This window comes from Zootoca vivipara, chromosome 8 (assembly GCF_965207765.1).
Source record: "Zootoca vivipara chromosome 8, rZooViv2.hap1.1, whole genome shotgun sequence".
In the NCBI taxonomy this organism is placed as follows: Eukaryota; Metazoa; Chordata; class Lepidosauria; order Squamata; family Lacertidae; genus Zootoca; species Zootoca vivipara.
The window spans coordinates 6,946,581-6,960,713 of NC_142591.1; the positions used below are offsets into that span (position 1 = coordinate 6,946,581).

The window sequence follows — 14,133 nt, forward strand, 5'->3', positions numbered from 1 at the left end:
GCTCTGTGGTTTAACCCACAGCGCCACCTGCATCCCTAGTACTACTAGTAGTATGGATATTCTCAATTTTGCACCCCTTTGGCTTGGTGCCCTGTGTGGGGTGACTCTAAATCTGGTGCTGGTTGTACATATGTGCAGATAAACCATATATCATAAAGACATCACAGACTCCACTGTGCCTCATTGTCCCCAAAGGAAACACAAACCCTGGTAAATGCACTTGCAACCCCTGGAATCTCACTTGTGGAGATGGGGGTTGCATATAACAAGATCCTTGCTCTGTGTTCCTTGATCTTCCCCTTGAACAGATCTCTTTCAGCCTTACTTTCTCCCTCCCCAACATTATGTGCCCCCAGTTTTCTTCCTGTTTTCTTTGGGATCAATATACTAAAATGTGCAGAAGGATGCAATTCAATTGCTGCATCGATGGGCAATATACATCAAATTGCTTTGGTGATGTCTAGAAGGTCTATAATCAATAACATTTCTCTACACAGCACTAAAACATATTGCAAAACAATAAACCGTGTTTGAAAAAAAGTACCAAGAGTATATGGCATTCAGTTACTGTTTGCTTTTACTTCCACCTATTCCTCTCAGAGCAAAAGACAATAACCTTGTGCGGAAGGTTACAGGGCGTGGCATGAATTGGTGTGTGAAAATTATGCCTTCTGGGGCCACAACCTCAAGATCTCAGATCTGCACACATTCAAGGTTCTATCTGCTTGGAGTCTATACATAGTCTTATAGGACCATGGGAAACTGCCGTATCAATGACCTGTCAGATTCTTGGTCCTTCTCGCTCAGTCCTGCCTGCACCCACTGGGAGTGGCTCTTCAGGGTTTACCAGCAGAGTATCTCCCAGCCCTTGTGGGAGATGCCATTGGGGATACAACCCAGGCCCGTCCTAGCCATAGAGGCTAGTGGTGCGGAGAACCACGGTGCCGGGCACTGGAGGGCGCTGGAAGGGCGCCAAGTGAGCACAGGGTTCCAGTGATGTGGCCAGGACTGCGCTCCTTCTCTGAGGACTCCACGCTGCGCCTCCTTCTCATTTCCCCAGAGCTGGGTTCCGCTCAGTCGAGCTTCGCCACCAGCACGCGCACAGCGCCCAAGCAGCTCTTGCTGGTCCCGCGGTGCGCGCGCTGGTGGCGAAGCTTGACTGAGCGGAACCCAGCGCTGGGGAAACGAGAAGGAGGTGCAGCGCGGAGTCCTCAGAGGTGGCCTCCCGCTGCTGCCGCGGTCCGCTTGGCACTCCCGGGCCCTTGGAGAGGCGCTGGAGGGACCTAGCGCCAGGGCGCTGGATGGGCTTAAGATGGCCCTGATACAACTGGACCTTCTGTATGCAAGGCAGATGTTCTACAACTGAACAACAGCCCTTCCCTAATCCGAACTCCATGCTCTAGAAAAACGGGAGCTACAGATCATGTTTGCAGGGCCTACACACACGAGGATGTTATATGCATAGGCTCAGGTGCAACCTCGAATATCTAGAGATCAGTCATTGTGAGCTGCTAGAGTCAGTGAGTCCAACCCATATCACTGCCATGCATTCAGGGTATCCGGAGCTTTCCAAACTGTGTGTCGTGACACGTTAAGTGTGTTGGCTGCAGTGAGTCACGCGAATGCTCCCCATTCTCCTTCCAGGGCTAGAAAGGGGTTAGTTTAACCTCTGGTTTGCTAGTAAAACTGAATTACTGTGTTGCGAAATTATGTAAAACTGAATAGCCGAGTCGCGAAATGATGCATGTCTAAAAAGTATGTCACCAACATGAAAAGTTTGGAAAACTCTGGGCTTGGACGATTAAGCCACATTGCATTAAACCACATTGATTTCAGTGGAAATAACTACCAGTAACCTCCTTGATTCTGCTCCATAAATTGCTCTATGCTACAGAATCATTCACAATATTTTATATATATATGATCAATACAATGACAATTTATACAGGGGAAAATGGAAGCTAAGATTGTTACCTAAAATTTGCCAGTGCTGAAAACATCTATTGCAAATACCGGTATGACTTGTGGAGGCTATCCATGTAAGGAAATTTGTCCACACTGTGAAAAAGGTTACGTATGAATTAGGCCCAGCTACCTTTTTCCAGGTATGGATGGAGAATTTTCAGCAACAGGCAGGAAGGGGAACGTAGGCACAGCAAAAGCTAGGCTACATTGCACACACTACTGGCAGGAATAGACTTTCCTGGATAGTATCCTAGGCAGCCTGACTTTGTTGGATCAACATTAGGTATTTTTTGGACTTAAAGAGCAGTTGTAGGAAGAAAGTCAGGGTAAAACGAGGGAAGTAATTGTGGCCAAATAACAGGCTAAGAAATGGGGTGCACAAAAAGTGAAAATGAAAGCTCTGGAATGAGGCGCATCCGCTTGCTTTTATCAGAGCAGCCATATTTCACTGACAACCAACCTCTTGCAAAGTTTTACGGCAGGACCCTGGAAAGCAACAAAGCTAAAGAAGAGAGGCACTAAACCTGGTAGAGACACACTTGGCTGTCAGGAGGATGCAGCTGGAATGAAAAGGAAGGAAGCTAAACCATTCCTTTAGCAAACAGGATTTTCATTCGGGATCTAATCTCATGTTTAACACGTTCAGCATTTTGTAGGAGGGATTCAAGTGCAGACTGGGGACTTTATGACTACCAATTAAAGTGGATTAAACGCATTCTGCACTGAAAAGTGTGGGATGAATGAATGGTTAATGGAAATAAATGTAAACACCCTGCAAGCGAAGCAGGATGAATGCAGAACAAATGCTCATTGTCATATAGCCTCCCCACATCAAAACAAATGTTCAGTAAAAACGGGATATAATCTAACTTTCATGTAAGCTTTGTACAGTATGAGCAAATCAGGATGAATGCTAGTCAGTAAACAGGTCATCTAGAGGAACCCACTGGGCTGATGCAAAATGCATGATTATGTGTCAGTTTCCAAAAAAGCACAAAAATAGACCGTAATAAAGGTTTATGGAGCAGCTTTTTCAGAAAGAAAGCCATCTGCCGGAAAACAACTGGTGACGCTTTCCCCTGTCAGTATGCACATCGATATTAAATTTTATTTGCATTTGTTACATATTTCATTTCTTATTTAAAGCTGGAAATTAATTTAAAGGTGTCAGAGACAAACTTAGAGTGTCCGTTTCCATACACATCATTGTAATGCATCCAGTGTTAACCTGTAATTTCCATTCTGCAGTCAGAAGCTTTAAGCAGTCTGTCCTATACCATCGCTCAGAGGGCCCACTCTGAACAGGCTCCTCTCTATAAGATGACATCCGTTTTGTACACATCTTTACCAAGTAGTTCAGAGCTGTGATTGCAGATAAAGGTAAAGGTAAAGGTACCCCTGACTGTTAGGTCCAGTTGCGGAGGACTCTGGGGTTGCGTGCTCATCTCGCTTTACTGGTCGAGGGAGCCGGCGTTTGTCCGCAGACAATTTTTCCGGGTCATGACTGCTTCTGGCGAACCAGAGCAGCGCACGGAAATGCTGTTTACCTTCGCACCGGAGCTGTACCTATTTATCTACTTGCACTTGACGTGCTTTTGAACTGCTACCGTAGGTGGGCAGGAGCTGGGACCGAGCAACGGGAGCTCACCCCGTTGTGGGGATTCAAACCGCCGACCTTCTGATCGGCAAGATAAGAGGATACAAATTCCTCCTCAGGCAAAATCTTACACTGAATCACCACTTTCATTTTATTTGCGCATGTTTTTAGCCCTCATGTATATGTGTCTATAGGGGGGAGGTGTGTGTGTGGGTGTTTGTGTGTGTGCGTGTGTGTGCGCGCAGCACACATGTGTTTGAAAACAAGCAAGTTTAGGAACAGGAACATTCTGCATTCAAATAAGTGTCCACTGCCCCCCATTTATCCCGAGTCTCCTTATTTCACATTTCCCCATACCATCCCCCCCCCCCCTCCATGGCACAAAATGGCAAATTCTGCAAGATTTCAAATATCTATTTTCATATAATGCATGCAAAATTACAGAAATTTTGAGCACTTTTTTCCTAGAAGAGAATGTGCATTTAAAAATAAAATAAAAACAGAAAGACGAGTTACCAGCTTGTTTTGTATATGCACCTAGCACAACTTCTGGATGTAACATTAAGTGTCCAATTCTCACGGAAGAAAAGTGATTCATCCTTTTTCACTGACTGTGAGTCATCTCTGGTTTCTTTGATTCACATTTAATTACAGAAATGGAGCTCTGCCTTCCCGAGGTCTGTCTTCAAGGGAGGTGCAGTTCCCAGCCTTGATTCCTCTGCGGGGTTTTTTTTTTTAATCTTTCAGGTAGGATGCATAATATTTGACTTGCTGCTTTGTGATGAGCCCTTAAAAAAATATTTTTTAAGGAGTCAATAATTGTCAAAGGCACCCGTGCATAAATACATGGGGACGAGGGGACAAACAGTGCATTATTCTGATGGCCAGTTACTCCTTTGGGCTGGCAAAAGTGTCCAGGACAGCTGAACAACTGGTCTGGTGTCATCACATTAGTCAGCATGTGCAGGGGAGGCCATAAAAGTTGATGGAATGAATAGGGCTCCCTGCCATGCACAGACCGTGGAGTCAGAAAATAACAACGGTAATTGCAAAAGGAGTTGGTGAGCCTTCTGCTGTCAGCCGTTGTCCTGTGGCGATGTGACATGGTTTCCAATGATTGCAGGAGTGAAAGATGGGAAAGACCTACTTTGTGGAGCCTTAATTGTGAGATGAACGTTCCGACTCCCTCTTTCCTTTTAGATCTGCTGTTTTGTCTCTAATTTACACAAGCAAGCCTCCTGACATCGGGTGCAATCAAATAGTTTGAAAGGGGACCAGCCTGTTTCCCAAAGAGTTGGGGGAAAGGGAAAGCCGTTCCTTTAAGAAAGATGCTTCTTAGCACTAGGTAGCGAGAGTTACCTTGTTCTCGTAATAAATCCAGTTTAATGGGAAGGCTGCCTCTAATTTAATCAATCAGAGTTAAGCAGAACATAAAATAGATAATGCATACTTCGCAGAATAATGACATCTGATTTTACTCCCCTGTTAACTGCTTCTGTTTTGCCCATGCATTTTTGTTATTCCTGTGACAAATAGGATTTTCTGAACTTCATATTTGGTTTGTAACTAGGGCCTTCGCATTAAAGGTTTTGACAAAATAGTAAGCACTACAAGGCTAAATCATTCATTTGTTTTACACCTGCAGTTCTGAGGCTGGGACTTTGCTCATTTCTCTTCTATAAATCCTATTTTAAAACCCAGCCATCCTAATCAGCGAAAAAGAAAAGAAAGAAATCCAGGCCTGTCTTTCTGTGCACAGGTCTGGGTTCTCCCACGTTTAATCATCTGCCATCTCCAGGAAATGGCTCCAGGAACAAGTAATTGCACCTGTTTCTCCTACCTTACAGTTAATGCTAGAAATGGCAAGTCTGCATTCTCCTGCCGAAACGATAAAGGTAAAGGGGCCCCTGACCATCAGGTCCAGTCGTGTCCGACTCTGTGGTTGTGGCGCTCATCTCGCTCTATAGGCCGAGGGAGCCGGCGTTTGTCCGCAGACAGCTTCCGTGTCATGTGGCCAGCATGACAAAGCTGCTTCTGGCGAACCAGAGCAGCGCACGGAAACACCGTTTACCTTCCCGCCGGAGCGGTCTCCCTATTTATCTACTTGCACTTTGATGTGCTTTTGAACTGCTAGGTGGGCAGGAGCTGGGACCGAGCAACGGGAGCTCACCCCGTTGCAGGGATTCGAACCGCCGACCTTCTGATCAGCAAGCCCTAGGCTCAGTGGTTTAACCCACAGCGCCACCTGTTTCTCCTACCTTACAGTTAATGCTAGAAAGTCTGCATTCTCCTGCCAAAACAATACAGGGAGCAGATACTACAGCAGAATACAGGTCCATCTAGCTCAGCGTTGTCTATAATGCACTGACTGGAAGCAGCTCCACAGAGTTTCAGCTGCAGGTTATTCTCAGCCCTTGCTTTGAAACAAATTTCTGTGTGTGTGTGTGTATAGTAAGTGACAAATAAATAAAATAAACAGCAGGGACAGCATGAGACTTCTGGGGGGCTCTTGGCGTGGTGCTGGTTCTGGGCCCCCGGTGCTTCCCAACCAGGACGGGGCTCTGCCCTGCTCGTGGCAGCCATGGCCAACACTCGCTGTTGGGGTGACCTCCCCTGCTTTTGCCACAGTCGGGTCACTCACCACCCTCCAGCAGCCCCCAAACGTGCTTCAACAGGGGCACTTGGGATGGGAGCTAGGCTTGGCTCCCATCTGTGGTTGGCTGCCTGCCATCTTAGGTCTCATGGAAACCTACCCTTAAGTTACATCGGTCAGGGCATTGCATTAACGGCAACTTAAGATGGCAGGTGACTCGGCCCTCCAGATGTTTTGGGACTACAACTCCCATCGTCCCTGACCACTGGTTCTGTTAGCTAGGGATGATGGGAGTTGTAGTCCCAAAACCTCTGGAGGGCAGAGTTTGCCTATGCCTGATCTAGGATCTGGTGGATTGGGCTGGTGAGGAGGTCCTCAGCCAGTGTCTGACCCGGCTGACTGATGGGGTCATGCTTGCTACCTGAAGATGCTCAGGACTCAATCGAGGTCAGGATGTTTCAAACTTGTGTCTCCAGCTGTCTAGGGACTAAAGTTCCCATTATCCCTGACCACTGGTCCCGCTAGCTAGGGATGATGGGAGTTGTAATCCAACAACAGCTGGAAGCCCACGTTTGGGAAACATTGACCTTTTGTATGCAAAACACGGCTTGTACCACTCAGATAAAACCTTGAATTGAACATGAAAAGTCTGGGAGAACACAGAAGCCGTCTTTTCTGAATCACAGAACTGATCACACAATCCTTTTCATGCTAACTCTTCATTCTGAAGTGTTTGTTCCTGAGTGGCTCTCCTATAGAAGGTTTCCAATCCTAGTTTCAACATCTAGCGTTTGGGAGACATGTGGAGGAAAGCCCCCGGGCTTTTGTGCATTTGGTAGAAATGTGTTGGTTTGATTTTTTTTTAAGGCAGCTACAAGAGCTAAACATTTATTCTAAAGCATTTATCTTTCAGCTGTCTCTCTGTGTGTTTGTATCATTTCTGTGGAGAGGAGCCGAAGACAAACTGCACAGTGGATGAGTGTAGCATAAATAACGCCAGACCTACATCATTTCACTGCCTGTTCTTCCCCTCGTCCCTGCTGAGAACGACAGAGCCTCTTGGCTGAAGACTGTGTGAACTCTGCCTATAAACCACCATGTGCTCCGGCTGTGTGTCTGATGTACCTTCATGGCCCATAAACCTTGCCTCATAATCCCCTCAAGTCTCCGGATTTTCTCTGCCGCTCTCCAATTTCTCGGAGCTGCTGATGCAAGGAGCTGCCTTGGCTGGAACTCACCCTGCGCGTTCTGGCGCTGGAGATTGATCACATACCGATGGTACAACATTTCCCTCGGCGCTTCGCTGTCATATATTCTCATAATGCTGTAAAAGTAGCGCTGCTGTCCTCTTTTCAAATCCTGTCGGAACAAGGCCTAGACTAGTTACAGATGGCAAACAGCACCCCAACCCCACCACCACCACCCAAACAATGCAAAATGAGAATGTATAAGGACCCTTGACTTCCTCCGCTCCTTCTTTTATCATGGAAAAAGCAAAGCAACGAAGGCAGAAACATGCTGAGGTAGAAAATAGCCAGGGCTGCAAAGCAAGATTCCTATCATGTATTCTACATTGGGCTGCCTTTGACAATAGTCCAGAGATTGCAGCTGGTGTAGAATGATGACTGAATGGCGCTTTGGCATGTGGTCATATAACCACCAATATTGTGGGATTTGAGCTGGCTGCCTGACTGCTACGGGGTCCAATTCATACCTGCCAAGTTGCTGTCAGAGAAATAAGGGACCGGGCCGGAAATAGCAGACCGAAAGTAGCACTGCCACCATTTTGGAACTGGGCAGAGCATGCTCAGAAGTGACTTTTGATGCTGTTTTGCCCAGTTCCAAAATGGCTGCCACGCCAGAAGTTGCACTGCCGCCATTTTGGAACTGGGCAGAGCAGCATCAAAAGTCACTTCTGAGCATGCTCCGCCCAGTTCCAAAATGGCCACCGCGCCAGAATAAACCGGGGGGAAACAAAAAAATCCGTTTTTTCAGCTAGGAACAGCTGGAAAAACGGGGATTTCCCAGGGAAAACGGGAGACTTGGCAGCTATGGTCCAATTCAAGGTTTTAGTAGTGGTTTATAAAGTCCTTCATGGCTTGGAACCTGGCTGTATTCTTCTCCCAGGTCTTACAATTGGTGGTGAGAGTGGCTCTTTGTCACCCTGAGCGGTGAGAAAAGCGTGGGTTTCTGTCATCAAGTAGGTAAAGGTAAAGGGACCCCTGACCGTTAGGTTCAGTCACGGACAACTCTGGGGTTTCGGCGCTCATCTCGCTTTACTGGCCGAGGGAACAGCTGTACAGCTTCCGGGTCAAGTGGCCAGCATGACTAAGCTGCTTCTGGTGCACCAGAGCAGTGCACGGAAATGGCGTTTACCTTCCTGCCTATTTATCTACTTGCACTTTGACGTGCTTTCAAACTGCTAGGTGGGCAGGAGCTGGGACCGAGCAATGGGAGCTCACCCCATCGCAGGGATTCAAACCGCCGACCTTCCGATCGGCAAGCCCTAGGCTCAGTGGTTTAGACCACAGTACCACCCACGTTATCAAGTAAAAACACCCTAATTCCCCCAGGCATTTGGGGCAAACCATTTGAGATAAACCAGAGAGGCCTAGGGATGCCAGACCTTCGGGGTGGACTAGAATACTCCTGGTCTGGCCCCTGCCTTCCCCTAGATGGCAAGGAGGGCTTCAATCCTCTTGCCACGAAGACTGTGCGTGCAGCCTGCAAGCTTCACTTCTCATTTAAAGACAAATCTATCAAATCCACACGTCCTGAAACAGTACATGAACTAAAACACAGCTGTCCATCGAGATTTTCACTTACTCTTATTATGTGGTGCAGTTCTCCAAACAGTGTTTACAAAATGCACATACCGGTATCCGAGGAAATTGTGCACTAATAGGAATGGATATTAATGAAGGTAACATACAAAAATGCATAACATTTGGGATCGTTGCTTGCAAAGAAAGTGTACATTAGTCAAAACTGCATAAAAATGTGTTTGTTCACACTAAAAATGCTGGTGAATTTTCACCAGGGATTTTAAATACAGACTTGCAAATAGCTGCAGAAATGTGAGAACCGAATTCAAGATGGGAAAAACAAAAAGCTGGGAGAGCTGGAAATACAGTGGTTCCTCGGTTTAAGTACACAATTGGTTCTGGAAGTCCGTACTTAACCTGAAGCGTACTTAACCTGAAGCGAACTTTCCCATTGAAAGTAATGGAAAGTGGATTAATCCATTCCAGATGGGTACGCGGAGTACTTAAACTGAAAGTACTCGAAGCGAAGCGTACTTAAACCGAAGTATGACTGTAACAGTCTTCCATCCCTACTTCTCCAAAAAGCAGTAATTTGGGGGAGTCTTGCAAATGGCAGCGCTCCCCTGGGAAATGGGGGAGATGGACATTGGACAATGGGACACAGCACTGGTGTTCATTGGTGGGCAATTTTAGCACTCTGTTTTCTTATGGAACTCTTTAGGCCTAGGTGTGGCCCAGAAGCATTCAGGGAGATTAGAGGCATGTACACACACTCTCACATATTAAAAATAAATTAAAATGAAATGAAATAAAGGGGGTGTCAGGAGTATGGGCAGGAGTCGGGCTCTGGGGCCTGTAGTGCTTTGCAGGACTGGGGCCTGCCTCAGCTTGTGCTGGAGAGGCAAGGAGTGGCCACTCAGGTGAGGCCACTTGATACCTCACTGCACCTGGTGGCAAGAGCTGGGAGGGATAAAAGCTCAGCATTTCCCTTCAGCTCTTTGCCACAGCAACGCTACCCCTGCCTGGTTGCCTCTGGCCTCTCGCTCCTTGGACCCTTGCCTTGCTGATGCCTTGATCCTCGACACTTAGACCCTCTGCTTTGCCGACTCCTTGATCCTCGACCCTTGGACCTTTGCCTTGCTGACGCCTTGCTCATTGACTCCCAGACTTTGGCCTCTGCCTTGCTCCTTGACCCCGCAACTGCCTGCTGCTGGACCCTCAACCCTGCACCTGTTCCTGCTTCTACACCACCATCTTGCCTCTGGTCCTGACGTCCTCAGTCAGGGCTTCAATCGCCCGCCAACCAGACCGTGACGGGGAGGCATGGCCCCCCCCTGCAGGTGCTAAGGGAGGCGTCAGGGTGCAGCCCATTGAGGATGGCACCGTGAAAGAAGACAGGTGACCCACTCTGCACTGAGAACGGGAGACCCTTCTAAGCACTAAGAACTGTTTTATTTAATAAAATCGCAGAAGGGGTTAGGTCGTGAGATTGGCACAGCTCTAACGTCAGCAGTCCTCCTCAGATACCTTCATTAAGGAGGTGTCCTGAGCAGATGAAGGGATCTGTATTCGTGGAAGTATAGGACCATGGCAGACGCTGGGCTTTCTTTTCCAGTTGTCTCCCATCCTTATCCTGTTTCCATGCAACGGAAGGTAAATCAACCTGCGGTGAGAGAGAAAAGTGAGTCAATTGTGCTCTCATTGAGAGGCATGCCTTTGTTTCCTAAAAAGAACCATGTAGCCAAGGTGAAACTGAACAATTATTTTTTAGGTTGCACCTCAAATTCCATTAAGGAAGGTTGTAAGGGGCTCCCATATTTCAGGCCCCATGTGCTTATTTTATTCAGGAAGACCTGTGGGTCTTGGCAGATCCTTGGGCCTCTCTGCACAGGCTGATCACTAATTCTGTGGTCTTCGATGCCAAGTGTGCATGCTACGAAAGACACAGATCCCTTTCCTTAAAAAAGAGGTGACTGGTTGATCTGTGTCAGTGGTACTGTGTTTGTTTGATCCCAATTGTGACACTTTCCCCAAAGTTACTTGTTTACTTCTTCTCCGGTGACTTCAGGGCAAATTGCTCTCTTTCCTCCCATTTTTATCCTTACAGCAGGCAATTTTTCGATGTCTGAGCTTGGTTGAGAGCTCCGTTTCATTTACGAGCAAAGGCATGGAGTTCCGTTTCCCCAGTCAAGCACTCAAGGCACCACACACCTTGTCAAACGGGAGCCACCTGAGGAGGTCTGTCCTATGTAGGCCTCTCCTTGGCCAATGCAGGGAGCAAGGTGCTGCACTAGAGGAACCTTTCGTCTGAGCATTTATATTCTTGCATTGTGAACCTTCTCCTGGTCCAGACCTCTTTGCTCTGCACTTTCTAGCCACGAGACCATGCTTTCTTGATCCGTGTCCAAACACTTTTCGTTTCGCTCTGCCGCTTTCCCGCAGGAAAACCCGCTCTTTACTGCCGAATCGGAGCAAACAGCAATGCAACCTTCAATTTGCCCAAATTGGCTATTCCACAGAAAGGGATTATGAGCAACATTATTCAGTTTAAAATAGGTTCAATCTATGCACAGGGACAAAATCAAAAGCCTAAAAAACAACAACCCTGAACCATGCTGAAAATGGGGTTCAAATCATAACTCAGCCCTCTTGGGATAGTCACTCCTTCATTTTAATCTGCTTTATAAGGTACTTGTGAGAATAAAATGAGGGAGGAGCTTATAAAATACCCTTGAACATAGGATTACTCTTGAACCCTTGGCATAATTAATGAGTAATGATGTCACCTAGTTACTAAACCTTATCATATAATTACATTTTCTACACAGGTGATTGCTCAAGATTCCCTTTTAATTCTGGCCAAAGTAATGCTGGAAACTTCATGACACTTAAAAAAATGGCTTGCTGAGGACTAAAATGCCCACCAGCACCACAATTTAAATTGCTTCGAATTTTACATGTTTAAATATACATAGGCTGAAACATTCAACTAACCCAGGTATTGCTCTGCAAATCTGTAGCCTCCTCCTCCAGATTGCTGGAATTTAAAAGATTCCATATGAAGCCAGATTCATCGGTCACCCTTGGAATGCTGCAGCACTTTTTCTTCACGAGACAATTATTAAAATTAGATTTGTTATCTCCCAGGAACTTCCTGCTCTGTTGACAACTCTCCTAGCAACGGGTGGGGGTGAGGGGGGTGGGAACTGAGCGTGGCTGAATGCCCAAAGCAACCCGCCAATTGGTCCATTCATTTTGTCAACATGTTTCTCCCTAGTATACACGTCTGACCATTATGGATTTGGTTTTCTCCAAGCAACGAAACTAAACAATCGTCAGCCTTTGTGCGGTGGACATATGCTAAGTTGTAAGCAGGAAAATGACACTTGTGGGAAGAAAAATGCACACACCTCTTCCAACCGCTCAGCTGAACATGTGACCGTCCTCCAATTAAAAGTATTGTGGTTTGGAGTGAAGGTGTCAGGCGATAGCAGCACTCTGTACACAGTAGCTGATCTGAGCAGGAGTGGTGCTTGGGCTTTTTGCGCCCTAGACAAAAACACCTTCTGGCGCCCCCCGGGCGCATGCGTCATGACGCATGCACGCACGCACACCGCTGATACCCCTGCGTCCCGTCCATTGGCGGGAGGAGCGTGGGCCAAGGGGGGAGCTCGGCGCCCTCCCGCCTGTGGAGGGGACGCTGGGGGCTCCTCAGGGAGCGAGCGGGCGGGCAGTGGCGGCAGGTTTTGTGGGGCAGGCTCGGCAGCGCCCCCTCCATTTTCGCGCCCTAGGCAATGGCCTAGTCCACGTAAATGGACGCATCGGCCCTGGATCTGAGATTAGCATTTCACACAAGGAATCCATCACTTGATGCTGTAGCCTTTATGTGGTGAACATTCCTTTACCTGTTGCAGGAATTTATGTATAGGTTGAGGGGGAGTTACCCCTCCAGCAGATACCATGCACATGCAGCCCACTACCAAAAATCAGCACAATCACTGATAAATGTATCTGTGTACTGGCTCACTTCAGAAATTCATATGGACAGGTGAGCTCAGCTACTCAGCAGCCTCTCTGCCTGAGTGATAATCCCTGGCATCCTGATACCTGAGTGCCAGACAGGTAGCCATTCCAGAAATAGCAAACCCAGATGAAGACAAAAAGGTGTGATTAACTTGGCTGGGAAACAGGGAAATGTAAATATCTCTTTTGTTACACTTGATGGGTTTGTGGTGGAGGGCAAAGGGAGGAATGGGGCAGGGTCCAGGATGCTCAGATTACTGCCACCAGACCTCCCCTTTCATGATGTAACCATGATGTCTAAGTGATGTAGTTGGGAGAGTGTAACATGGGGATTAAAGGTAAAGGGTAAAGGGACCCCTGACCATTAGGTCCAGTCGTGACCGACTCTGGGGTTGCGCGCTCATCTCGCATTATTGGCCGAGGAAGCCGGCGTATAGCTTCCAGGTCATGTGGCCAGCATGACAAAGCTGCTTCTGGCAAACCAGAGCAGCACACGGAAACGCCGTTTACCTTCCCGCTGTAGCGGTTCCTATTTATCTACTTGCATTTTGACGTGCTTTCGAACTGCTAGGTTGGCAGGAGCTGGGACCAAGCAACGGGAGCTCACCCCGTCACAGGGATTCGAACCGCCAACCTTCTGATCAGCAAGCCCTAGGCTCAGTGGTTTAACCACAGCGCCACCTGGGTCCCTAACATGGGGATTAGCAGCTACCGTAATAAAAGTTTGGGTTCTCTTTTGTACCAGGCTTCCATCTTGTTTCACCTGGTGGCAGGTGGGAGTTCTGTTGCGACAGTCTTCAATGAAGACCAAGCCTACTGGCTGCTGTTTAGCTCTGGTATTCCTGGCTGGTGTCCTTGTTTTTTTGTCCAAGGGAGCCCTCAGATTTCTCCATTAACAACCGTATTTGTAAATATTGTTCTGTAACTCTCCCGTCCAAACTCTGCAGAAAACAACATTCTAAAAAGTTCCATACAAACAGATGCATTGTGAGCTCTGCTCCCAAATGCATTTATTTGTTACATTTGCATGCTGTCGCCATCCATCCAAAGATAGGCTGAGAAATGAAGCAAAGTGAGTTTCAAAGCAAAGTATGGATTTATGTTCGGATTTGCTGAAACTTCTGAAGTTCCTGCTGTGGTCAGTACAGAATGTATAGCAACCTGACTCAGGGGTGGGTTTCTCCCTGACC

The 14,133-nt window shown here is 47.3% G+C and overlaps 1 protein-coding gene across 1 annotated transcript; it reads right to left on the reverse strand.

The window, feature by feature from the left end:
• Positions 1-3,961: 3,961 nt before the first annotated feature.
• Positions 3,962-12,047, reverse strand: FAM216B (family with sequence similarity 216 member B). The gene is made up of 4 exons (XM_035103311.3): positions 11,915-12,047; positions 10,448-10,583; positions 7,394-7,514; positions 3,962-4,350 (listed from the first exon to the last, which is right to left on the reverse strand). The coding sequence occupies exons 2-4, from the start codon at positions 10,544-10,546 to the stop codon at positions 4,298-4,300; spliced, it is 273 nt and encodes a 90-aa protein (XP_034959202.1). The 5' UTR covers positions 10,547-10,583; positions 11,915-12,047; the 3' UTR covers positions 3,962-4,297.
• Positions 12,048-14,133: the final 2,086 nt, after the last annotated feature.

What these genes read in the sequence shown, in the direction of transcription:
- FAM216B (XM_035103311.3), bottom strand. Translation starts at nt 10,546, where the DNA reads ATGGGAGACAACTGGAAAAGAAAGCCCAGCGTCTGCCATGGTCCTATA. An exon ending in AGGACACCTCCTTAATGAAG is followed by an intron (nt 7,515 to 10,447) that starts GTATCTGAGGAG and finishes TTGTTCCGACAG; the next exon opens with GATTTGAAAAGAGGACAGCA. An exon ending in CCAGCGCCAGAACGCGCAGG is followed by an intron (nt 4,351 to 7,393) that starts GTGAGTTCCAGC and finishes TATTTTTTTAAG; the next exon opens with GGCTCATCACAAAGCAGCAA.